Source organism: Theropithecus gelada, chromosome X (genome assembly GCF_003255815.1).
Source record: "Theropithecus gelada isolate Dixy chromosome X, Tgel_1.0, whole genome shotgun sequence".
Lineage (NCBI taxonomy): Eukaryota > Metazoa > Chordata > Mammalia > Primates > Cercopithecidae > Theropithecus > Theropithecus gelada.
The window spans coordinates 54,540,857-54,568,456 of NC_037689.1; the positions used below are offsets into that span (position 1 = coordinate 54,540,857).

General features: G+C 36.6%; 1 protein-coding gene across 1 annotated transcript in view; it reads right to left on the minus strand.

Annotated features, from left to right (window-relative positions):
* DMD (dystrophin) overlaps positions 1-27,600 on the minus strand; it is a 2,044,437-nt gene that overhangs the window by 1,458,715 nt on the left and 558,122 nt on the right. The window contains exons 10-11 of the mRNA XM_025371836.1: positions 25,270-25,458; positions 24,436-24,617 (exon numbers count right to left, since the gene is read on the minus strand). Of these exons, the coding sequence (XP_025227621.1) occupies positions 24,436-24,617; positions 25,270-25,458 (371 nt within the window). The remainder of the gene's footprint in view (positions 1-24,435; positions 24,618-25,269; positions 25,459-27,600) is intronic.

Here is a 27,600-nt window from a genome sequence, read left to right on the forward strand (position 1 = left end):
AGTAAGAGTTAGAGACATGGAACAAGAGCTGTCCAACAGTAGCCGTAGTTCAAGAGGAACACAATTCCTGCCACTCCACAGTAAGAAATAGAAGAGGAAGAACAAAGTACCACAATCTCTGCTTTCACCCTCTTGCCAGTGCTTCCCATTGGCTGAAGTACTTTAGCAACCAAAGGCAGAGACGAACGTGGGTAATGGAAAATCTAGACTTCATCCTCTTTGAACAGAGCAAGAAGGAGAAAAGTGAAATGAAATTGCTAAACAGAATAACTATCAAAATACTTAAATTAGAATAAGTGTATTTAAAACTAAACAGAAGGATACAAAATTCCATCAGCATCTTTATCCTCATACACTAATGCCAGTCTATTCAAACCTCAACATGGAACCTGTATGTAATGTTACATACCACTCACACTCTTCATATAAAATTACAGGGAAACGGGAAGTAAACCAGTAAAATAAAATATAAAAGATAATGGCTCCATAGCTGGCCAGAAGTATTGGGGTTGTTACTGGAGCTTTATTCCAATATGCATGTAATATTCCTTTTGAGAGTGTTTACAATAATTTAAATTGCACTATTTATTGACTTTTAACATTTTAGAGACACATTTACCATGAGGAACATTGCAATCAGAAGTTATGAGAATACATTTTCATTTATCAAACATAAAAAGTAGACATTTTATTTTTATGAGAAACAACAGAGATGAGACATCCATTTAAGTGGAAGCAAAAACTGAAAGTTGCTAGTATTTGAAAACAACATTTACTTTTCGCTTTTGGACAGACATTTCCTTCAACAAATATTTACTGAGTTTCATATCTATGCAGAAAAACTCATATTTGTTAGGAATGGACAAAATAAAATACCTATCTTCAATTTTAAGTAGCTTAGAGACTATTAGAAACATAAATACAATAATAATTAGAATATAAGAAAACCATTATAATTAGATTTATATACATTCCTGAGGGTGTAAGGAGAGGATACAAATTGACCTGCAGTCATTGGGAACAGTGTCCTCACAGAACACACAGCCTAAGAGTTGAGACTTGAAAAATTCATTCATTAATTTACAAAGTATACAATTATTGAGTACCTGGATACTATGGATGGAGAGGCAAGGAAGACCCACACAGCCCCTTACTATCTTGGAGTTTACATGGATGGCGGGTGAGGGCCACAGATAATACATATAGCTCATCAGGCCATTAGTTGGTTATAATGTGATCATACCATGAAATGAGAGCAATTGAGTTGAGTCTGTAAAGGAAGGACTTTAGCGCAGTACTGATATCTGAACAATTCTGAACACAGAAGTCAGAAGTACTGAAAAGGAAGGTATAAACTCTTTCCAGACAGAAAGACAGACCTGTGAAAGGCCCTGTCACATCACAGAGGAACAGGAAATCCAGTGCAGCTTGATTGCACAAGGTGCAGGGTGGTTGTACAGTATCATTGCCTACCTTAACCTGTGGGTTCTCAGAGATTTCTTGAGCTCTGCCCCAAATCTGAAATTTGAACCTCCAGTATTCATGTTTGTGATTTCATTTTACAAACTTGCACTCAGAGATTGACCAATAAGAAGAGAAGTACACATGAGTGTTTTACCTTTTTTTTTTTTTTTCCTCAATAGAGACAAGGTCTCATTATGTTGCCCAGGCTGGTCTTCAACTCTTTAGCTCAAGCAATCCCACCACCTTGGCCTCCCAAAAGTGCTGGAATTACAGGCACGAGTCCCCGAACCCAGCCAGGTGTTTTGTCTTTATAGGTGAGATACAGAAACATCTCGTTGGGGATTTTTGGGGTAGGGACCAGAATGGCTGGGTGGCAGGTAGTGTATGGGAGTGCTCAGTGTGTAAACTGGATGGTCAATATTTTAATGACTGGCACAGTCACATCAGTGTCTCCCAGCCAAATAGAGCCCTGCTTTTTCTCTTTCGATTAGTGGTTCTGAAAGCGTGGTTACTGGACCAACAGCATCAGCCCATCCCCTAGAAACTTGCTAGAAGTGCAAATTCTCAGATTGAGACCCACACTTACTGAATCAGAAACTCTGGGATTGTGGTCTACAAATCTGTATTTTAACAGGACTTCCAGGTGACCGATGCATCCTCACACTTGAAAATTACTGCTCTAGATAACTTTATTCTACATACACAATTCACTCAAATTCTGCAGAGACCAAGATATTAACATTAATAGGAGGACAACTGCCAACCCCCAGGAAATTACTATGAATTATTTTGACGTGAGACTTTTACATTCTCTTCCTGACTTCACCTCCACTTACAGAGAGAAGTGTGACTGCCAACTGCCTAAGAATGGGTTCTACCTGAGTCTCCAAAAAGCAGGATTTCATGTGTCTGAAGCGTGAAATTAACCTCAGAACCTTCCTTCCCATAGGGCAAAAATGAATATCAATTATACTTCACATACAAAGCATAAGATCTCCAGTTTGCTGTAGTCCTCATCACTCCCTATCCTCTTTTATACACAACTCATCGCACCTTCCTTATGTTATCTCTATGGTTTCTACAACAGGCATTTGGATTTGGTGCCCACGGGGTCTTGATCACAGCTTCTGAAGCTTAAATATGGATACAGCCCACCTGGTGATTCTGATTTAAATTCACGAGGTTGGATCGAAGAATTCCATTCTAACTAGCTTCCAGGTGAAACCAAAGTTGCTGGGCTATGGATCAAACTTTGAACAACAATAATCCAGGTAAGAATATTATCTATTTATGGTATGTGTTTGATCTATTAGTTACTACTGCTGAAACTCAGAAGATATAGATTAATGTGACCCTGGCAGGGAAACATCAAAGGGCATCAGACTCAGGATGCCCAAGTATGCCCTTCTGTAAAGTAAGGAAGGGCTTTATCACAGCACTGGTATTTGAAAAACTCTAAAGATTGAAATAAGAAGTAGTGAAGTGGATACTTCCTTCACTGAGGCCCGTGAAGAGAGAACATCAGTAAAGTGCAGGTGAATTACAGGCCAGAGTATTCTTGGTGCCTAGCAAGGAGTGGTCCACAGCAAGTCTGAACCAGAGGAAGAAGCAAACCTGAAGGAGGCACTGAAATCAGAACGTGAGGTTCTAAGAGCCTTCAAGACACAAATGTCCTCTTTCCCAAAGGTGGTTTAAAAAGGGGTGACTTCAGGGAGTGGGGAGGTTAACCTTTGGGTTAAAATATTAACATTAGTTTTAAAATACATTGGCTAACATTTATTCAACTTTTTTTTTTTTTTTTTTTTTTTGCATAACCTTGCCTAGGTAAATATTTATAATACTAGTATTCCTTTTTTTTTTTTTTTTTATTTTTTTTTTTTTTTTAAAGACAGGGTCTCATTCTGTCACCCAGGCTCGAGTACAGTGGTACAATCATAACTCATTGAAGCCTTGACTTCCCAGGCCCAAATGATCCTCCGGCCTCAGCCTCCTGAGTCGCTGAGACTACAGGTACACCATCTTGCCTGGCTAATTTTTAACTTCTCTTGTATAGATGTGGTATCCCTATGTTGCCCAGGCTGGTCTTGAACTCCTGGACTAAAGCTATCCTCCTGCCTCGACCTCCCAAAGTCCTGGGATTACAGGCATGAGCCACCGCACCTAACCATTGTTATTTCTGAGGACAGTGGTAGGTTAAGCAACTGGCACAGTGGCATGTGAAGCCAGTACAGAAATCACAAACCCTGTGTGACGCAAGACTGTGCTCTTACCTTTGCACTATGTTATTTTTTTCATGGACAAAATATTGTATTAGATATGAAATTGCTGATATTTGAATTTGCTTGATGAAAATGACTTCATATAGTTCAATTTAAAACATGATGAAAATGAGAAAGGAGTTTCATACTTCCAGCTAACATTCTAGAGATGTAAATACATTTGCAAAAATTGTCAAATTCACAAAATAAAAATCTACCATCCACAGATAGGAAAAAAAGTTCGCATTTTTCCAGGTTTCATTTTATGTTCTTCAAGTGGTCATTTAGAAAGGAAAGTAAAAGCAGAAGGTGAATGGAGTGTACATATATGACTGGCAATAGAGAGCCGACATAGTGGAATTAGAATAAAGTAGCGTAGGGCAGGAGATGATACTGACAGTAGGTATAGGCAAAAGCGTATCAGGACATGATACTAGGAACTGCTACAATAAACTTCCAATCATTCAGATCATCTGAGAGTAGAGAAGGGCTAGCAAAACAGGTAAATTGTAATAACTTGGAACTTTGGCAACATAGATTACAGACATAATAATCTCTAGAGTCAATGCCATTTTTGGATGTATTGTTATATAACGGACATCGTCATGGTTTCACCCAGTGTTTCTCAAACTTTAATGTACGTATGAATTACCTGGAGAGTGTCAAACTATGCATTCTAAGTCAGTAGGTCTGGGTTGGGGCCTGAAATTCTGCATTTCTAACAAGCACCCAGTGGACATCAATGCTTCTGATCCGTGAATCACATTTTAAGGAGGAATGGTATAAGTCACTTTGAGTTGGCCTTTTTGTCATTTACAGTAAATGGCATTCTAAGGAATAGTATTTTTCAAATTATTTTACTAGAGAACTGTCATCCCAACCCCTGACATGAAAACGTATCTGTATGAACACAAAGTAATTCAATGGGAATGCCAACTTTGCTTTACGGAAACTCTGTTAGAATGTAGGAAGGCTGCCGGGAGTGATGGCTCACACCTGTAATCCCAGCACTTTGGGAAGCCGAGGCAGGCGGATCACGAGGTCAGAAGTTCGAAACCAGCCTGGCCAATATGGTGAAACCCAGTCTGTACTAAAAATACAAAAATTAGCCGGGAGTGGTAGCACACACCTGTAATCCCAGCTACTCAGGAGGCTGAGGCAGGAGAACTGCTTAAACCCGGGGGAGGCGGAAGTTGCAGTGAGCTGAGTTCATGCCATTGCGCTCCAGCCTGGGTGACAGAGCAAGACTCTGTCTCAAAAACAAACAAACAAACAAAAAATGTAGGAAGGTAATTGTTCTTTAACCAGTGATGCCCAGCAGAACTTACTAAAATGATGTAAATATTCTATGTGTGCATTATACATATATATATGTGTGTGTATATATATGTATGTATATATATAATGGACACTAGTCAGGTGGGAATAACAAGCACTTGAAATATGTATGGCTAGTAAGGCTGAGAAACTGATTTTTTAACTATATTTAATTATAATAATTTTAATTTAGCTACACATAGCTAGCGGCTGCAATATTGGACACCACAGCTATAAACCAACAGATAATTAGATTGCCAATATTCATGAATCCTTATTTGCAAGTCCTTATCCGTTCCACTTTATTTTGTTCTCCAATGCCTATGAGGAATGATATCCTAAGTTTAGGAATCTAGCAATATACATTAATGGCATTTTTTGAAATTTTCATTTTCCAGATACAAATTTATAAATGCAAAATGGTACATGCTTTCATTAATTTCAGCCTACATTTGATGGTCCTAATAGCATTTTTTGTGCTTTACGGAAATACATTATAAAATGTATAAACATGTATTACAAAAACATAACCATATGCTAGGCGCTAAAAAGGCATACATGGATAGAATTTATAAAACCTAGAGGATTACAATGAAAACTTACAAATTACCAAGAGGTGTGAGCTCTTCAGGAAGACAGGCTCTCAGGCCCAATTCCCTAGAATTCAGTTATTGGCATATGCAATCCTCAATTTAAAAAAATACAACTAATGAAAGGAGGTAATGTATTATCATGGTAGTCTAGATTAGAAAAGAACTACCAGTGATCTTCAATTAACATGTCTTACATGTAAAATACAATTACACGATTTAAGCCAGAAATAAAACCTCTATAATTTAAGGGAGAGAGAGCAGTATAAATTAGAGAAACTTTTTAATGCATGTTTTTACTTTTAAATGCCTACTATTTAGAAACTAAAATTGCCCTGATGAAAATTGGAATTGATTTATTTACTTATTCAAAATGATGGCTCAGGCTGGGCACAGTGGCTCAGGCCTATAATCCCAGCATTTTGGGAGGCCAATGTGGCTGGATCATCTGAGTTCAGGAGTTCAAGACCAGCCTGGCCAGTAGAAACCCCATCCCTACTAAAAATACAAAAAAATCAGCTGGGCGTGGTGGCGTGCCTTTTAATCCTAGCTACTTGGGAGACTGAGGCAAGAGAATCGCTTGAACCCAGAGGGACAGAAGTTGTAGTGAGCTGAGATCACACCACTTCACTCCAGCTTGGGCGAAAGAACAAAACTCTGTCTTAAAAAAATAAAAATAACAAAATGATGGCTCAAAAATTCTAGCAAAGTGGTTCTTATAGTTTTGGTTTTCGGTTAACAATTCTTTATATGCAGCTAGATGCTTCTAGAATGCTATCATCTGCTTAAATATGTAATTTTTAAAAACCAACTTGTTCCGGTTTTTGTTTCATTAAGAAAGGTACTGGGGGCTGGGGAAGGGATAGCATGAGGAGAAATACCTAATGTAAATGAGTTGATGGGTGCAGCAAAACAACATGGCACATGTATACCTATGTATCAAACATGCACATTGTGCACATGTACCCTAGAAAGTATAATAATAATAATAATAATAATAGTAATAATAATAGAAAAAAAGAAAAGAAATCCAAGATAGGTTACAAAAAAAAGAGAAAGTTATTAATTGAGGTAATGTTTAAGTCCGGCTTTTATTCAAACTATCACAGAAAGGTGAATTAGTGGAATTTATATAAATAATGCCTTAATATAAAAAGGTGCTGATTGATTAGAATCACTGAGAGAACGTTTCAAAATGATGTCCCAACCCCACACCCCAACAATTCAATCAGAATTTCTAGGAATGGAGTCCAGGTATTGGTTCTTTAAAAAACTATCCCGTCAGGTAAATCAAATGAACATCCAGGGTTAAGAACGATTGTGCCTTTTTTTTTTTTTTTTTTTTTCCCCAGGACACAGTCATAATTTTTACTTTAGCCCTTGAGTCCTCACAAGTGGCAAATATTTGGAAAGCTGTGTCCAGGCAACATGACATGTCAATGTCAGGGTTAACATGAACCAGATGCACAGCGGTAACATGGAGACAAAGGATCAGGATGCACAAACATGTCCTTACTTATTTATAGATGATTCTCACAAGTCCTAAAAGGTCTATTATGTACCCGCAGAAATTACAAATAAAAGCAAAGATTTACTAAAGAGTAATTTTGATCTTGTAGAATTTGGGACTTTTAAATATAATTTTTCAATACCAAATAATTATGTGGTATTTAAAAAGAGGTATTATCGTAATCAATCCTATTGATTCAGCAACTGATATTAGCCCCAATTTACAGGTGGGGAAACAAAGGCTTACTTGGGTCAAAAGGCAGGCAAGGGAAGGTGACAAAGTGGGAACTCAGGTAGTTTGACTCCAGGGCCTGCTTCACAATCATACAATATTGCCTGAACCAAAATTAATTTTTTAGAGATTAACTTTACATCTACTGTAAAGTCATTTATGGCACTGATTATAAATATTAAAAAAATAGAAGAAAGATAATTTGGTGGAATTTTATACGGAGATTGTCACTAATAATTCTATTATTTTCACCAAAACGGAAATTACAGTTGTTACTCTTGAGACAATTGTTCTTAGCATGATGTTTACTTTAATGATATAAACCACAATACCTTATTTTTTTAATTTTTATCTTTGTGGGTATATAGTATGTGTTTATATTTATGGGATACAAGAGATACATTCATACAGGCATAATATGACATTAAGGTTAATAGGGTATCCATCACCTCAAGCATTTATCATTTCTTTATGTGACAAACATTCCAATTATACTTTGTTATATAAAAATGTACAACAAATTATACTTGACAGTAGTCATCCTGCTGTGCTATCAAATACTAGATCACATTCATTCCATCTAACTATATTTTTTGTACCCATTAATGATCCCCACTCCCCCAGACCCACTAGCATTCCCATGCTCTGGTAACCATCATTCTAGTCTCTGTCTCCATGAGTTCAGTTGTTTTAATTTTTTTTTAAAGCTCTCATAAGTAAGTGAGAACATGTAAAGTTTGTTTTTTTCTGTGCCTGGCTTATTTTAACCAACATAATGTCCTCCAGTTCCATCTACAATGTAACTGACAGGATCTCATTCTTTCTTAGTCAAGCTTAAGAGTTGTCATTTTTGTTTACCCTTTCAAAAAAACCCATCTTTTTTGTTTTGTTGATCTTTTGTATCATTTTGTTGTACTTGAATGTATTTCATCTCTGTTCCTTATTGTAGTATTTATTTTCTCATACTAATTTTGGGTTTGGTTTGCTCTTGCTTTTCTAGCTCCTTAAGGTGTATCATTCAGTTATTTGAAAGTTCTTCTGCTTTTTTGATGTAGGTATTTGTAGCTATAAACTTTCCTCATAGTACTGCTTTCACTGCTTCCCATAGGTTTTGGTTACATTGTGTTTCCATTTTCATTTGTTTCAAGAAATTCTATAGTTTCCTTCTTAATTTCTTCTTTGACCCACTGATCATTCAAGAGCATATTGTTTAATTTCCATGTGTTTGTACAGTTTCCAAAATTCTTCCTACTGATATCTTAATATATTCAATTGTGATCAGAAAAGCTAACTTATGTTATTTTCATTTTTGAATTTTCTAAGACTTGCTTTGCGGCCTAACATATGGCTTGTCCTTGAAAACTATCCATGTGCTGAGAAGAAGAATGTGTACTCTCTGCAGTTGTTGGATAAAATGTTCTGTAAATATCTATTAGTTCAAGTTGGTTTATAGTGCATAATAAGTCTGATGTTTCTTTGTTGATTTTATGTCTGGATGATCCGGCCAATGCTGAAAATGGGGGATTGAAATCTTCGGCTATTATTGTTTTGGGGTCTGTCTCTCTAATAATATTTGATTTATATATCTGGGTGCTCCAATGTTGGGTACCTATTTATTTACAACTCTTATGTCCTCTTGCTGAATTGACACCTTTATCATTCTACAATGACCAGCGTTGTCTCTTTTTATAGTGTTTGTCTTGAAACCTATTTTGTCTGATAAAAGAATAGCTAATCCTGTTCTTTTTTGGTTTCCATTGGCATGGAATATTTGTTCCATCCCTTTATTTTCAGTCTATGTTTATCTTTATTGGTGAAGTGTGTTTCTTGTAAGTAACAGATCACTGTGTCTTATATATTCTTTCATCCATTCTGTCACTCAACGTATTTAGATTGGATAGTTTAGTCAATTTACATTGCATGTTATTATTGGTAAGTTAAAGACTTAACACTTGCTATTTTGCTATTTGCTTTCTGGTTATTTTGTGGCCTTCTGTTCATTCTCTTTCCTTCCTGTCTTACTATTAGTGAAAGTAATTTTCTCTGGTCATATGTTATACATTCTTGCTTATTTGTGTACCTGAGTACATTATTTGATTTGTGGTTACCATGAGGTTTGTAAAGAACAACTTATAATCCATTACTTGAAACTCATGACAACTTAACACTGGTTGCATAAACAAGCAAGCAAAGAGAAAACTAAAAAAAAAAATGCTACACTATAACTTCATCCCCCCACTCTTTTGGTTTCTATCTTATTATGATGTCTATATCTTAAAAAGTTGTTGCAGTTATTTTTGATAGGTTTGTCTTTTAGTCTTTTTACTCAATATATGGGTAGTTGAGGCATCATAATCACAGTGTTATAATATTCTGTTTGTAACAGAATAGTAACAAACCTTACTACTGCCAGTGAGTTTTGTTACTTCAGATGATTACTTATTGCTCATTAACACCCTTTTCTTCAAGATTGAAGAACTCCCTTTACCATTTATTGTAGAAAAGTTTTGGTGTATGATGAAATCTGTCAGCTTTTTTTTTTTTTTTTGTCTTGCAAAGTCTTTATTTCTCCTTCATGTTTTAAGGGCATTTTCATGGATATACTATTCTAGAGTAAAAGTTTTTTTTCCTTCAGCACTTTAAATATGTCATGCCACTCTCCTGGCCTGGAAGTTTTCCACTGAAAATTGTGCTGCCAGACATATTGGAACCCTTTCTGTGTGATTTTTTTTTTTTTTTTGTGATTACTGCTTTTAAGATCTTTTCTTTATCCCTGACCTTTGGAAGTTTGATTTTTAAATGCCTTGAGGTAGTCTTATTTAGATTATATCTCCTTGGTGTTCTATTATCTTCTTGTACTTGAATTTTAATGTCTCTCTCTAGCTGGGGGAAGCTCTGTGTTATTACCCTATTCAATAAACCTTTTAAAACTTTTTTTGTCTCCTCTGATGGTATTTTCAAATAGCTTGTCTTCAAGCTAATTCTTTCTTCTGCTTGATCAATTCTTCTGTTACATGTCTCTGACGCATTCTTCAGTATGACAATTAAATCTTTCGAGTCCAGAATTTTTGTTCGATTCTTTTTATTTCAATCTCTTTGTTAAATTTATGTGTAGGATTCTGAATTCCTTCTCTGTACTATCTTGGATTTTATTGAGCATCCTCAAATCAGCCATTTGAAATTCTCTGTCTGAAAGCTCACATATCTGTCTCTCCAAGATTGGTCAATGGTGCCTTATTTAGTCCAGTTGGTGAGGTCATGTTTTCTTGGATAGTCTTGATGCTTGTGGATGTTCATCAATGTCTGGGCATTGAAGACTTTGGTATTTACTGTAGTCTTTGCAGTATGAGCTTGTTTGTATCCATACTTCTCAGAGGGCTTTCCAGGTATTTGAAGGTTCTTGGGTGTTGTGATTTATTCCTTTGGTCACTGCAGCCATATATGCACTAGCATGCACCCCAAGCCCAGTAATGCTGTGACTCTTGCAGACTCTTAAATGTACTGCCTTGGTGAACTTTGGGAAGACTCAGGAAAATCTCCTGTATTACCTGGTAGATAATCTTGTTCTCTTTGCTTTCCCTCAAGAAACAGTGTCTCTGTCTTTCTCTGTGATGAGCTGCCTGTAGTTAAAGGAGGGATGACACAAGCATCCCTGCAGCTACAATGACTAGGACTGTGTTGGGTCACTCCTGAAGCCAGCACAACACTGGGTCTTGACCAAGGCCCACATTGACCACTGCCTGGCTATCACTTACATTCACTCAAGGCCCAAGGACTCTACAAATGGCAGGTGGAAAATCCAATGAACCTTGTGTTTTTCACTTCAGGGTAGCAATTTTTCCTTGGCCCAAAGTGGGTTTGCAAGATCCTATATGCGAGCCAGGGCCTGGGGTCGTGTATTAGGCCAGTCTCACAATGCTATAAAGAAATATCTGATACTGGGTAATTTATGAAGAAAAGAGATTTAAATGGCTCACACTTCTGAAGGTTGTCCCTGAGACATAATGCTGGCATCTGCTCTGTTTCTGCGGAGGCCTCAGGAAATGTACCATCACGGCAAAATGCAAAGAAGGAGCAGTCGTGTCACATGGCCAGGGCAGAGGCGAGAGGGAGGGTACCACACACTTTTAACCAACTGGAGCTCACAAGAATTCACCCATTATAATGACAACAGCACTAACAGGATAGTGCTACACCATTCATGAGAAATTCACCCCCATGATTCAATTGACTCCTACCCAGGCCCCACCCTCCAACATTGAGGACTGTAATTCAACGTGAGATTTGGGCAAGAACATACATCCAAACCATACTATTCCATCCTGGCCCCTCCCAAATCTCATATGTCCTCCTCACATTTAAACATACAATCATGTCTTCCAAACAGTCCCCCAAGGTCTTTACTTATTTCAGAAATAATTTAAAAGTCTGGAGTCTCATCTGAGACAAGGTAAGTTTCTTCTACCTATGAGCCTGTAAAATCAAAAGCAAATTAGTTACTTCCAAGATACAACAGGATTATAGGGATTGAGTAAACATTCCCATTCCAAAAGGGTGAAATTGGTCAAAAGAAAGGTCTCATGCAAGTCTGAAACCCAGCAGGACATTCATTAAATCTTAAAGCTCCAAAATAACCTCCTTTGACTCCATGTCCTACATCCAGGGTAAACTGGTGGGAGTGGTGGGCTCCCAAGGCCTTGGGCAGACTCCAACTCTGTGGCTTTGCAGGGTTCAGCGTCCAAAGCTGCTCTTATGGGCTGGTGCTGAGTGTCTGTTTCATTTCCAGATACAAGGGTCAAGCTGTCAGCGGATCTACCATGTCTGGAGGACAGTGGCCCTCTTCTTACAGGTCCACTAGGCAGTGCCCCAGTGGGGACTACATGTGGGGGATCAAAGCCCACATTTTCCCTCTGCATGCCCTAGGAGAAGTCCTCTGTGAGGGTTCTGCCTCTGGAGCACGCTTCTGCCTGAAAACCCAGGCTTTTCCATACATCCTCTAAAATCTAGATTGAGGATCCCAAGCCTCAGCTCTTGCACTTTGCGCACCTGCAGGCTAATCACCATGTGGAGGCTGCCAAGACTTATGGCTTGTACCCGCTGGAGCGGTGGTCCAAGCTGTAACTTGGGCCGCTCTGAGCCACAGCTGGAGCTAGACTGGCCAGGATGCTGCGTGCAGGTCGGGGAGAGCAGTGTCTGAGTTTGGACAGGGCAGCTGGGGCCCTGGGCCTGGCCCAGGAAACCATTCTGTCCTCTTAGGCCTCAGGACTTATAACTGGAGTGGCTGCCTTTTAGATCTCTGAAATGCCTTCCAGGCCTTTTTTCCCCATTGTCTTGGCTATCAGCACTTGCCTACTTTTTAGTTATGCAAATTTCTCTAGCAAATAGTTGCTCAGCAGTCTTCTTGAGTTCTCTGAAAATGGGTTTTTATTTTCTACCACATATCCATGCTGCAAATTTTCAAAACCTTTAAGGTCTGCTTTCCTTTTAAATATACGTGTATACCTATGTAACAAACCTGCACGTTCTGCACATGTATCTCAGAACCTAAAGTATAATAAAAATAATATATATATGTGTATATATATATATTTTCCTTTTCCATCTCATGTCTTTGCTCCCGCATCAGAGCATAGGTCGTTAGAAGTGGCCACACCATGTCTTGAACACTTTGCTGCTTAGAAATTCATTCCATCAGACATACCAGGTCATCACTCTCAAGTTCAAACTTTCACAGATCTCTAGGGCATGGACACAATACAGCCAACTTCTTTGCTAAGGGATAACAAACATGCCATTCACTCCAGTTGCCAATAAGTTCATTCTTTCCATCTGAGACCTCATCAGCTTGGACTTCACTGTCCATATCAGTACCTGCATTTTGGTAATGACCATTTAACCAGTCTCTAAGACATTCCAAATTTTCCCTCATCTATCTGCTTCTGAGTCCTCCAAACTCATCCAACTTCTGTCTGTTACCGAACTTCAAAGCAGCTTCTACATTTTCAGGTATCTTGACAGCAATGCCCCACTTCTTGGTAACAATTTTCTGTATTAGGCCACTCTCGCATTGCTATCAAGAAATACCTGAGACTGACTAATTTATAAAGAAAAAAGGCTTAATTGGCTCACAGTTCTGCAGGCTGCACAGGAAATATGCTGCTGGAATCTGCTCAGCTTCTGGGGAGGCCTCAGGAAACTTACAATTATGGCAGAAGGTGAAGGAGGAGTAGGTACATTACATGGCCAGAGCAGGAGCAGGAGCAAGAGTGAGAGGGAGGGTGCCAGACTTTTAAACAACCAGATCTTGCAAGAATTTACTCACTACTGCAAGGACAGTATCAACCAATTATGAAAAATTTGCCCCCATGATCCAATCAGCTCCCACTAGGCCCTACCTCAAAACATTGCAGATTACTACAATTCAATGTGAGATTTGAGCGGGCACACACGTCCAAAGTACATCAATTCAAGAACCTAAGAAATCTAGCCAGTGCTCTATTCTACTGTGGCTAAGCTGGCACCCCACCAAAAAGATAAAGTCCTTCTCACTCTTCTCTCCCCTTTCCACAAACAGAGGTGTCTCTCCTCATGGCCACCACTACTATTGAACCAAAGAGAGTATTGTCTGAGTTCCAATGTTCACTCAAGGGCCACGGCCACTTTGGTCAGCTTGTGGTGAATGCTGTCAGTCCTGAATCTCTCCCTTCAGGGCAGTAAGGAAATGGAATCCAGGAGCCAAAGCCTGGAATCAGGAACCCTAGGAGCCCACCTGATGCTCTGCCCCACTGTGGTCAAACTGGAACCCAAGCTGCAAGCCAAAGTCCCCTTTACTCTTACCTCTCCTTTCCTTAAGCAGAAGGATTCTCTCCCTGTAGCTGCCACAGCTGGGAATGTACTGGGTCACACCTGAAACCATCACAGCTCTGAGCCTCACCCAATACCCACAGCAAGTACTGCCTGGCTACAGTTGCTGATTATTCAGGGCCCTAGGTCTCTTCGGTCAGCATGTCATGAGTTCTGCCAGGACTGGTTCCTTCTCTTCAAGGTGACAGGCTCTCTTCTGGCCCAGGGTGTGTTTAGAAATGTCATCTGTGAGCTAGGGCCTGGAATGGGGGCCTCAAGACTCTGACCAGTGCCCTATCCTACTGTGTGTCTGAGCTGGTATCCAAGTAGCAAGACAAAGTTCTCTTTATTTTCTCCTCTCTTCTCCATAAGTGGAAGGAAGGATTCTCTCCTGGAGCTGTGAGCTGTGCTGCCTGGGACTGGGGGAAGGGAAGCACAAGCAATCCCTTAGCTGCCCCAGCTGATGTCTCACTAGGTTGTATGTACCCCAAGTCCACTGACTCTGAGCCCAGCACAGCACCAGGACTTGCAAAGAAACTGCAGTCCTTGTGGCCTAGACTACCTTTGAAGTTTATTTAGAACCATAGAGCACTCTAACCCATGACCACAAGGCTTGCTGGAACTCAGGTTCCAACCACTGGGATGGATGATTCTTCTCTGGTCTAGGGTTCATCTAAATGCTCCCTCTGTGGTAGCTGGCCGAGTTCTGTTCTTTGTTGGTTTCCACTGTGACAGGGCAGCACTGATTTTCAATGCAAAGTCCTACAATCACTGCAATCTCCCTTCCCCAAGCACACAGACCTTCTTCTCCATGCCATGTGGCTGCTGCCATGGATGGGGGAGAGCTGGTATACGTGATAGAACACTGCCTTTACTACCCTCTTCTGTGTCTGTTTCAGTGACATGAACCAAAAACCGGGTACTACGATCATGCACCTAATTTTTCACTCTTATGAAGGTACGTTTCTAGTATGGGCAGTTGATCAATTTGATGTTCCTGCAACAGGGATAATTACTGGAGGCTTCTGTTTGGCGATTTTTCTCCACCTCCTTCACAATAACCTTTCAAGACTCATTTTTCCTCAAATATATGGCAACCATATAAAATGAATGATTAGATATTTTAAAAATTTATAGTACGTAATTAAATATAGGAATCAGAAATCATGATATATTATAGTTCAAGAAATGGCAAACTTGCTTTAGTATAGAAAAGCAACATTCATTTAAAAGAAAAGCTTGAGTACTGCATGTACAAACATATGTACATAGTTTTTTGTTGTTCTTGCATGGCAATAATGAATAGTCCATAGGAAGCATATTAGTATTTTTCAACTCCCAATATTTATAACGTTTATCAAAGTTCAACGAGTGCCCTGTGAAATATAAGCTTTAAAACCAGAATCCAAATAGAACAAATTGCCCCCTCAAATGTGTAAGACTTTAGCTGTCACTGTTTTCACTATCTCATCACCTTTACCACAAGTACATCCATCGTTATTGTCCTCCAGTTCCCATGTTAAATTTCTGAATGTGTACCCTCAGCATCTGTGAAGGTGTTGAAACCCTACTGGTTTAGTTTATGTACTTGCCTCAGTAACTAGATCTGCTTTCCTCCAAATTCTGGTATTATTTACTAGACTTAGCTGCAAAGCCTGACACAGCATAGTGTCATTATGTGTGTAAATCTTAGGCACTAATATACAAGTTTCCATCAGAGAATGAAGTGAGGCAAGGGTCTGACAAAATCACACAGTTTTTTTTTTTCCCCCTAAAACTAATGTGTTCATTCTCCTCTTTACAGCACCTTCTTTCCCACCACCGAGTATGCTGACATCTTGGTCTAGGAAATAAGACAAGGAGAGCATGTCATGTATGTTTTTCAAAAATTCCCACTAATTGCGATCATTATTATATTGCACCCTGCAACCCAGTCTTGGAGGTCAAACTTTAAATTACAACCTCACAGTAAATATTTCACAAAGAACCCAACATAAAGTTCTAGAAACGAAGGGAAATGTTCGAGTTTTTCACACAATTAAACATGCACTAACATTTATTTTCCTATTTAATGGAATGTGAGAAAGAGTACCATTTTTATAGTACATTCTGTGAGAGAATCGAAAATGTGTCATTGTTTTCAAATCCTGATCTATTTTTGTCCTCCATCCATATGGCTGAATAGTTTAACTATTAATATTTTTCAACCATCCGAGGCAAGATTAAAGTTAAAATGCAAATAAATTTATATTCATTTTGAAAACATAAATTCAGTTTAGTAACAGTAACATAAAGAAGCCGTGTGGCTAGATGCAAAAGATTCTTGTGGCAAATACATTATGGCAACCCTCAAATCAATCTTCCTGATTAAATGCTTTTAAAGAAAATAAATTTGCAGATGTCATCAGAAGCCAAGGACAAATATTAATATATCATGTTTGGAAGACTGTTTAAATTATCTCTAGTAAGAATAGGTAATGTTGACACGCTGAGATTATATTCATTTATATGGCAATAGAAGCCCACTCTCAACTTCAATAATTTTGCCACTACATAGTATCTAGCACAGTGCCTGGCACATACTAGACACTCAATAAATGTTTCCTGAATGTATAAGTAGTATAACTACAAATAAGACATAGTACAAAAATTCCCAATCAGAAATATCAAAATTAAGATTAAAACATCAACTTCTATTAAACCTGCTCTCTGAGATACCCTATTAATTTAATTTGAATTGTTCCAACCCCTGGCTGTTACCCTGTTCCAAAGTCACTTCCGTATTTTCGGGTATCCTTAAAGTAGCACCCCACTCTCTGCGGTACCAATGTACTGTACTAGTCTGTTTTCACCCTGCTAATAAAGACATAACCGAGACTGGGTAATTTATAAAGAAAACAGGTTTAATTGACTCATAGTTTGGCGTGACTGGGGAGACTTCAGAAAAAATCATGATGGAAGGGAAAGCAAACATGTCCTTCTTCACATGACAGCAGGAAGAAGGGCCAAACCCCTTATAAAACCATCAGATCTTGTGAGAGCTCACTATCATGAGAACAGCATGAGGGTAACACCCCCATGATTCAATTACCTCCCACCAGGTCCCTCCCACAACACATGGGGCTTATGAGAACTATAATTCAAGATGAGCCAAACTATACCAGCATTATTTATCTTTGTGAGAAAGCATTGTTTTTGAAGATACTCCTCTCTCATTTCTGTGAATTCCAGAAATTTAGCTTTCCTGTAATTTAAACAATGAGTCACATGCATTATTAGTACAAGAGATGTCCACATTGAGCTGCATTATCACATTTACAGAAAAAGTATTATGACCATATCCATTTGCAACCTAATCAAATGTCAAGTTATCATCTACAAATAATTCCTACTTCTTAGTCCAACAGCTAATCATCAATACTCATCAACACTCATATGTTGTCTCTGTTATATATTATTGAACCAGAATCTTGCTATTTCTTAATCACCCATGGGGGATGATATCGACATATGAGGACTGAATGAAATATCAGCACCATTTTTAGAGCTCCTGAGAAAGTAATTAAAATATTTAGCCCACTTCACTTGATAGAAAAATAGAACAGAAGATATCTAAGTAGAGGTTTACACAAAGAAATTTAGATTTCTACGCTGTCATAGTTTCAGTTACATCAGTGCTTCTCAAACTTAAACGGATCAGGGATCACCTGGGATATTGCTAAATTGCACAATTCTGATTCTGTATATCAGAATGAGAGCTAAGAGTCTGCATTTTTAACAAGTTCTCAGGTGATGCTGATGCTACCGGTCCTACACCACCTTGATCTGCAAGTTACTATTGTTTAACATTATTGGAAGAAGTAAAAAAGTAAAATCAATGATTTTACCACAGTGTGAAATAAAATCACAATTAGGAGTTTGAGACTGTGCACCTCCGAAGTATTTACTGCAATGAATTCAGTTCCAAGATTGGAACTACCTGAGTAACTTAATTTAGTTGTTCATCTATTCATTCATATATTCACATGTGCAAACTTCTCTTCACTGCACTTGGGAGAAAATAACCCGCTCATTTGTTCAGCACCTCCTTTTCTCTATCCACTCTCACATATGCTATCTTATTTCAAGATTCAAATAGACATTTGGGCGGGGGGAAAAGAGATGAGCCATATTTGTTAGATGTATTTTTCTGTCCAGTCAAAGCATTGATAGTGAATCACAATTATTTTCCATATTATGGCTTGTGTTTCTACCCAGATACTATTCAAATCTCTCCTCATGCTGATATAAACCAGAACACAACTTCACTTGGCCTCCTGACTTGCTTTCATTTTTTTTTTCCTTTACCATCACAAAGGTTTCAGTTTCCACCTGCATGTCCTAATTACAATTATCAGGAAAGTTGATGGAACTTGCTGTGCTTAAGTCCTTGTAAAAATGTCAGTAAATCTTTTTTGCTCTCTGTAGGTTGCATTTTTCAATCAAATTAATTAGTTTATTCATAGAGAAGAAAATCTTCTGTTGTCCCTATGCCAGTTGTCTCCTTGCACTTCCACAGTTGGAAGTTGTGTGTCTTGCTTCCCTCTCCCTTACCTCCTACCACCCCAAGTGTATTCCACAGCATTAAAAAAAATCATTTGGCTTATTCTTAAGGGGTTCTAACAAAACCACATCAACATTCTCTTGTTTTAATTATTATAATTATGAAAGCAGTGGCACTTAGTTTTGTCATTTAAATCTTGTAAACATTGGTAAAGTTTTGTAATTGACCAGTATCAGCACAGTCGTGCCAAACTCGTTTGTGACTGGAGATGTGTTAATAAACTTCTTTACTGTGTTAGCTTTTACCTCATCATAGTTTTACATCCATGAAAGCACCAGAATTGCAGATAAAATACATTAGCAAGGAAAGAATCAAATGAGAGTGTGGTTATGAAGGAGAAAGAAAGGAGGAAGTATTTGTGTGGTGATTTTTTCCTGACATTCCTTTGAAAGCATATTTTTAAATGTTGCAGTGGTGAAAACATAACTGCAAATGTAATTCTAATCATCCTGCTCACGCTCCCTTTCTCCCACACAAAAGACCCACAACTATATCCTTTGGGGAAAAAATGAGGCAATTAGAAAAAGCTGGAGAAAAAAAGTAAAAAACATCTATGAGGGCCAGGTTTGGTAGCTCATGTCTGTAACCCCAGTACTGTGGGAGGCCAAAGTGGGAGGATCACTTGAGGCCAAGAGCTTGAGACTAGCCTGGGAAACATAGCAAGACCTCATCCCTACAAAAAAATTTAAAACATTTAAAAAATTATATATGTCTATATAATTATAATTTTATATGTAATATATAATTTCATATATATAATTATAAAATATAAAATTTTATATAATTATATATAAATATATATACATATGATTTTTAAAATTTTTTAAATTTATTGTAATATGTAATTTTATATATAAATTATACATATATTTTTATATATTTATATATAAATTTATATACACACACACACACACCAAAGGGTATAGTTGTGGGTCTTTTGTATGGGGATAAGGGAGCATGAGCAGGATGATTAGAATTTATATATATAAATTATATAATATATATAATTTATATATAAATAATATATAGTTATATAAATTTATATATAAATATATAGTTATATAAGTTTATATATAGTTATATAAATTTATATATAAATACATATTATATACTATGTATAATTTATATAAATTGTATATTATATATTATATGAATATATAATTTTATATATTATATATAATTACATAGTATATATTTTTATCTATTATATATAATTACATATTACATCTTATATGTTTTTATCTATTATATATAATTACATATTACATCTTATATAATTTTATATATTATATATAATTACATATATCATATATAACATATAATTTTATATATCATATATAACTACATATTATATATCATATATAACATATAATTTTATATATAATATATAATTTTATTATTTTATATATATAATTTATATAATTTATATATTACATATAAAATTATATATAATTATATATTACATATAAAATTATATGTAATATGCATAATTATATATTATATAAAATTATATAATATATACAAAATTATATAATATGTATTATATAATTTTAATATATAAAATTTTATATTATATATAGTTATATATTATATAAAATTATATATGTTTTATATATAAAATGTAAAATTTTACATCAAAAGTGATATGGCAGGGTAAAAGGAATTAACTGATAACGCATCTTATTTATTATAATAATCTTTCTTTACATTTTATAATAATTTTGCATTCACAAACTGAGTTTTTATACCCTATCTCACCTACTATCTTTTAGAGGTATGTCAGCCTCACACAACTATTGCTGTTTTATAAAACTATGAATTAGAGATCATAAATGAAAAATATATTGCCCCAGTTCACATAAATAAGTGTTTGAGAAAGCAAGACATTATACCTTAGGCAAACTGGAGAGGATTTTATGTAAGACAGAAATCAGGGCACGTTATTATCTCTGTCTTTTTAATATTTCTTGTTTTGTATGGTAATTGTTGACCGTTTATGGGATAAATAGTATTTCCTAGATGCAACTTGTATAACAGTAACTATAGGCACAAATCAAAGACGCCTATTTCCAAAGGAAAAAGCATTTTTACTGTCAAAAGGGGAAAAAAAGGAGCTAAAACTAAACAGAGAAGTGGTTTTTAAATTAACTAATTGGCTAAGATAGTAGAGTATACTTTTATCACGACTACCAGCTGGTCTAAGACACTACTGTGTCTTAACTGGCAACCTTTACTGGCCTAATAACTGTATACTTTTATCACAACTACCAGCTGGTCTAAGACACTTCTGTGTCTTAACTGGCTACCTTTACTGGACTAATAACTGTCCTCTCTTTCTCCAGTGGCCTGATAGGTTTTCTTGACCTATCTCTCACTTTCATAAAATCTGATGGCTTTGTCTTGCCCTTGGTCTAGAATTCAAAGCCCTTATTCAATCAAAGCCCTGACCGACACTACCATATGTAATTAGTCTCCTACCTATATTTCAACCCCATCTCAGATCTCAGCCATCTAACTTACCACCCTGCAACTCTCCAGTTCCCCTGGTCTTTTGGTTCCTCCAGCAAGACAAACAGTCCCTATTTTAGGGCCTTTGCATTAGCTGTTGCTACTCCGTGAACTACACTTCCTTGGGATCTGTGAATAGTGGTACCTTCTTGTCGTTCAAATCTCAAACTAAATGGTACCAATCTTGAAAGTCTTACCCGGATCACAAAATCTAAAGTAGCCCTCTCAACCATTCTCTATCACATTACCTTTTAATCTCTTCAAAAAGTGTATTTTTATTTGGTATTTTTCTTTTTTTTTTTTTTTTTAATTGGTTGCCAGCCTCTCCAGAATGTATTTCATGAGATCTGGGTCCAGACCCTGTATGATCATTGAGTCTCCAGTGCCATTAATTGTTTTTGATAACGTATTTCATTAATATTTGTTCATATAAAGATATATATATCTCACAATGACTATATATCAAATGTAATTTGATTGTTGCTATGAGTTTGGTGCAAAAGTAATTACGGTTTTCCCTATTACTTTCAATGGAAAAAAACACAATTACTTTTGCAGCAACCTAATAGTAAATATGTTGGTAGATGGTATTTGTAATTGATTAGTGTAAATGTTCATAGATTTTAGTGAAAGCTTATCTATATTTACAAGAAGTTTTTAATTTTTGTTATATCAACTTAGAAGTTATAGCATAGCTTTGAATATACTTAATATACCTAGACAAATGTTAATTATCATTTCTCTAATCGCTAAACCAAGGCTTAGACAGGAAATAATGGCTTCCAACTGGATCTATCCAAACCCTGTCTTAGGTAGAGAGAGACAAGAAGTATGGACTAATCTATTCTTACTAGTAATCTTCTACTCTGAAGTAATCATATATTTAGAAAAAAATAGGTAATGCTCCAAGTTGAAGCTAATCATTGATATGACCATGATAATGGAAACTGAACAGGTTACAATTTATTTGAAGCATTAAGTAAAACCTAGATTAGTTATTTAAAAATACTGACAATATCCTCTTTTCATAATCACCTTTTTGTTTCCTCCCATAAAATCTTTCAAAAATTAGGTCCAGCAAAGTTTACATAATGGCTTATCTCATTAGAATTTTATAGGTTTTATGCATGAACACATGCAAAATTAGTGAAAGTGGCAAGGAAGACTCACTGTTATTTATAAACTTTCATATTCTTTCTGAATTTGTGTTGCTCAAATAATGCTTTGTAAATTCATTTTAAAGGAATTTTCCAGAAAGGACTATGTGATAGAAGTGGTTGCATGTACGTGTCTCATTTTAAAAACTCTGTAAGATGTTTAGCAAAAGCTATCCCAGCTAGAGGGTTGTCCTTGCCTTCTTGATAATTATTCTAAAAGCTGTAACACATACCAAAGCTCCTAAATCTTCCCTAAGGACAAACTAATTTTTTGTCAATCTCAGCTAGGTAGTAATACTGCCATTTTAGAATTCCCATTCTCTAGTGCGATGGGGATGAGGAAATTACATGCACACATATCTATATGTCTGTCATCCTTCATTTAATGGCAGGTATCCCTTGAAAGGGAGATATTTTGAATAAACATCTTTTTAAATGTTAGAATCACAGATAAAAGACTTTTTTTTTTAATGTTTCAGATAAGAAAAAGTTGCAATTTTAATTCCAGGAGGAATTCCTATTTTCTTGCAACTCAATTTCACACAGCAATTAATTAACTGATTAGTATGAATAATTAATGCCATATTGTTAGTCTTATTGAAAATGGGGAGTATAAGAACAATGAGAGCATTTAGCCTCCAGGAGAGTATGGAAAAATAGAGTGCACAAAGGAGAAGCCACTGGTGCTATTATGGCAAGGGCAGTAAAAGAGGAGGTTGGATTTTCAAAACTTTCTAATTTTGTTTGAGGTTGCTTTAAGTTCCACAGATCATTGCAAATAGAAGCTCTAACCTGAAGAATGTTGGCATATGACCACAAGTAGGTGGCTTGTATATTAATATCAATAACAGATGGAGTAAATTAGTGGACCTGGTCAACACTGGGGGGGGTGGGCAGACTCAATAATTATGATTATTGTACTTCTCACCTCTAGGGGTAGTGACAATCATCACCATGATCACAGCAGGCAAATACTATCAATATGCATAGACTAGTATCTCCTGGCTTGGAATACATATATAGTTATGAAACCTCTATCTTATATGTACCTTATTTATTCTTTCAAAAGGCCTGAGCTTAAAAATGTGTTTTCCTCTCCCTAATTTCACGCTATAATTTAGTACTGGAATACCAATGCCTCTAGCCTATCTAATGCGTTTCCTTGGTCCTATTTTTAAAGCTTTCAGTCTTCATAAATAATAGTTAAATAAACTTAAGGCATTTGGATAATTTTTTAACTTAATGTATTCAAATCCACAGTTGGCACTTCATTTCTTTTCATTTAAAAATAAATCTATCTTGTCTTGATAGGCTTTACATGAATACACACACCTAACAATATAAATCAAAGCAACATATCCAGAATGATGAGATCTGCTGGTTACCTTTATAAGAAATGTATCCTTTTTTCAGAAATGTCTCAAAACCTTTTTATTAAGTCAATATATATTCTTAAGACAATTCACAGCCATACTGTATTTGAATATGAATTTCCCAAAACGTTTGAATGATTTTTTTCAAGAGGATTTCCATACATAGGTGAGTAACTAATATTTTCAAGGGCTTTTTCTTCAGAAGAGAAGTTTCCTGTCAACTGTAGCTAATAAGTGATTTTATGTACATAATCTCCTGTGCATGCTTCTGTGTCTTTTATAGTTACATTTTAATTTTTGGAGGAAAACCTAGAAAATAATAACTATGACAGAATTTTGGCAACTCTCAAAGCATAGTTCTGTAGAGAACAGTGCATCTATCTAGCATCTGCTCTTTTAGTTGTAAAAGTGAAAACCAAAATGTTATTGCCATGAAAATCCAACCACAGTGTCCCTTGAAAGAGAGCTGTGTGCCTTGGAAACAAACTGAGAATCGTAACTTAACCATTAAACCACATCAAAATAATAACAAGGTTCCAAAACTTGTTAATTTTCTTAATTAAAAACAAATAAGGACTTACTTGCTTTGTTTTTCCATGCTAGCTACCCTGAGGCATTCCCATCTTGAATTTAGGAGATTCATCTGCTCTTGTACTTCAGTTTCTTCATCTTCTGATAATTTCCCTGTTCCAATCAGCTGACTTCCCAATTGTAGAATATTACCAACCCGGCCCTGATGGGCTGTCAAATCCATCATGTACCCCTAACAAAGAAGGAAGTCAACAATTGTAATTAGAACTCTAGGTAAATCAGTATGGTTTTGAGTTTTATTTGTTGGCGGTTTTAAACTTGTGGCCCATTTAGATTTATTTTCCCAGTAAAAGGATTTTAATTTGTACTTGCAGAATCCCAAAACCACTTTTAATATGAATGAAGGAAAAATATCTTAAGTCAAATTCTTCAGAAGCAGGCCCCGAGATAAAGATTTCAGTGCAAGTGACTTATTAAGGAAGAGCTCCCTGGAAGTTCTGCAAGGGAGCTGAAGAAGGAGGAAAAAGGACAGGGAAGGGAAAGAAGCCAAACAAGTATATCATCTCAGGAAAAGTCTCCCACTGAGAGAAGTTAAGCCCAATACCATACAAGTACTGGGTCGGGAATGTAAGTAATGCCTCAGCATTGCCTTGACACAAGAGAAAGGAGCTGGGCTTTCATAGTCTTGTTGGCAAATCAGATAGAAATGCCTTCGATGATTGCTCTCCAAAAGAGAACTTCAAAATCTGACTGTTGGAATCCCAAGCACATAACAACAACTAAATTTCCGAAATACAAGGATGTAAGAGAGTAATTGAGGAAAAAGGATGACTTGCCATTATCACAAGTCATGTTTCGTTTTGTAAATTAATGTTTTAGTTTACCTCATGAGTATGAAATTGTTCTTTCACCACTTCCACATCATTAGAAATCTCTCCTTGTGCTTGCAATGTGTCCTCAGCAGAAAGAAGCCACGATAATACTTCTTCTAAAGCTGTTTGGTAACGGTCCAGGTTTACTTCACTCTCCATCAATGAACTGCCAAATGACTTGTCTTCAGGAGCTTCCAAATGCTGCACAATAAAACAAATTGGGTGTTACACAATTAATGTCTTTGCAGACTGTTCCAGTACATTAAATGATAAATTGAATGAAATATTTAAAATGCTAGGACTATCCACCTGCATTATCAGACACAGGAAAAGCAGATACAGAAAATAGTGAGCTTTCATTTTAACTTCTTCATGCATACATCAATTTTCAAATAGTCAAAATCCACAACAAATTAATGTTGTATTAAAGTTCTTCTAGATTACTGGAAGGAGTAAATTAGCATATCACCTCATGTTGCTTTTTAAATGCTACAAATATTGATCCCTAGGAACTTTCCTCAATTCTTATTTACAATAACTTACATATACATTATTGGAATTATATTTTACATACCTTTGCAATGGCATTAAAGGAAACATCTCTTCCTGAGAGGCCCTAGGTAATGAAATATTTCCAAATGTTTACAGACCAATAAAGGTATCAGTAAGAAAACAAGGAGGTAGGGGAAAGGAAGGAAACATCTAGAAAGAAAAAAAAAAACCTCACCCACCCATCTAAAATTTCTAACAGTATAATTACTTCTATGATTTAGCCTTTATTTCCAGAACGTCACTATTTAAATAGTAACATATTATCTTAGGAGAAGTAAAATATGCAGTATGTTTTACCCAATTTAATTTGCAGGATATTAAGTGAGATTGCAAATGGTTGTCTTGGAATTTCTACCTGGACCCTAAAGCCAAGAACAAAGTGTACAAAGCATCCATAATTCTAAAAAGAAGATCCAGGGTACCTGTTAAAAAATTGCTAAGAAGTGATCACAAAATTGGTCTCACAACCCTTAATCCACTATCTAGCTTAAAGGTGTGTAAGAGCAAGCAAGGAGGTCGATTCGAAAAATTTGGTGAGAAAGACTTCCTCTGGAGAGGCTGGAGTGCTCTGCGTGGCTCTAACTTCTCCCCATCTGAAGCCAAGTAATAGAGACAGGGTCGTTTACACGACCTCTAAACCTGGCCATATGTTTGCAGAGATTTGCATGCTACGGGAACCATACTCTCAAGTGATAGGAGAGGCTTCTTGGGATAACCTACATCTGCTGCTTTAACCTAAAGGCATTTATCAAGGGCAAAAATTTGAGTAAACTAGTAAGTTTGCAGGAGGTTTTTCTTTGGCAGGAGTGTAGGTTCCTTGTAGGTTGCTGGGCTTCAAAAATCCTGAGACCATGCTCAAGAGGGATTTTGCCGAGGTCAAGAACATAGGCATACTATTTATGGAGTTGAGCAGAACAAATGAGTATTGGAGAAATATTTGTAGAGGAATCTTCTGCATTCCCCAAATATTGCAAGCAAACACTGGGCCCCCTAACAAACAAGGTTTTGTAAAGGAACCAAAAAGCAGTGTAGAACAACAGAAGCTATCTGGGGGATTTCGTAATCTCACCTAGAGAAAACTCAACCTTTGGTGGCTTTCCCCTGGTGTGTATACGCTGCATTTCCTGTCCTTCTCAGTTCTGGGACTTAACCCACTAAGCTGCCAGCATCAACTTACTTGTGCTCTTATGGAAAATGCTCAAATTTTGAAACTTTAATATTTTAAATTTCCCCAACTGTTAAGTCCTTTGAGATGACAAGGCACAGTGACAGTTATTGCTATGACATTTTCATCAAATGACACACTCTTTTTCCAGTTTATATAGAAGTGGCAGAGAGAGGCCATCCTGGTGGAGTCGCAATCACCCAACTTTATCATCTCAAAGAGCCTAAGTGCTCTGAAAGGGCTATTTGCATGGGACCCCTGTCTAAGAGTAAGGCAATTTCTGAAGGTCTTAGGGGTTAGAACAAGTTTCATGGTGTATCCCTTCTATCTCTAAATACTATTAATAATAAACATCAAAGTCAGCATTAAGGGGGAAAATAACATAAAGGTAGCCTGAGAGATGTGCACCGGTGGAACCAGCTTCATGTTTGTGCAACCTGAGCAGTTGCACAGGGCCCTGAGCACAGAAGAAACACATGCCTCTTTTATCTGCTGATACTATCCTGAAATTCTCGATAATTTTATTTTTGAATTTGTGTTTTAGAAGAACCAGACCCTGCTTCAAATGCAGAAAGAAGGCAATTCTTTCAAGAAAATACAAACGACCAAGAAACCCTATCATATCC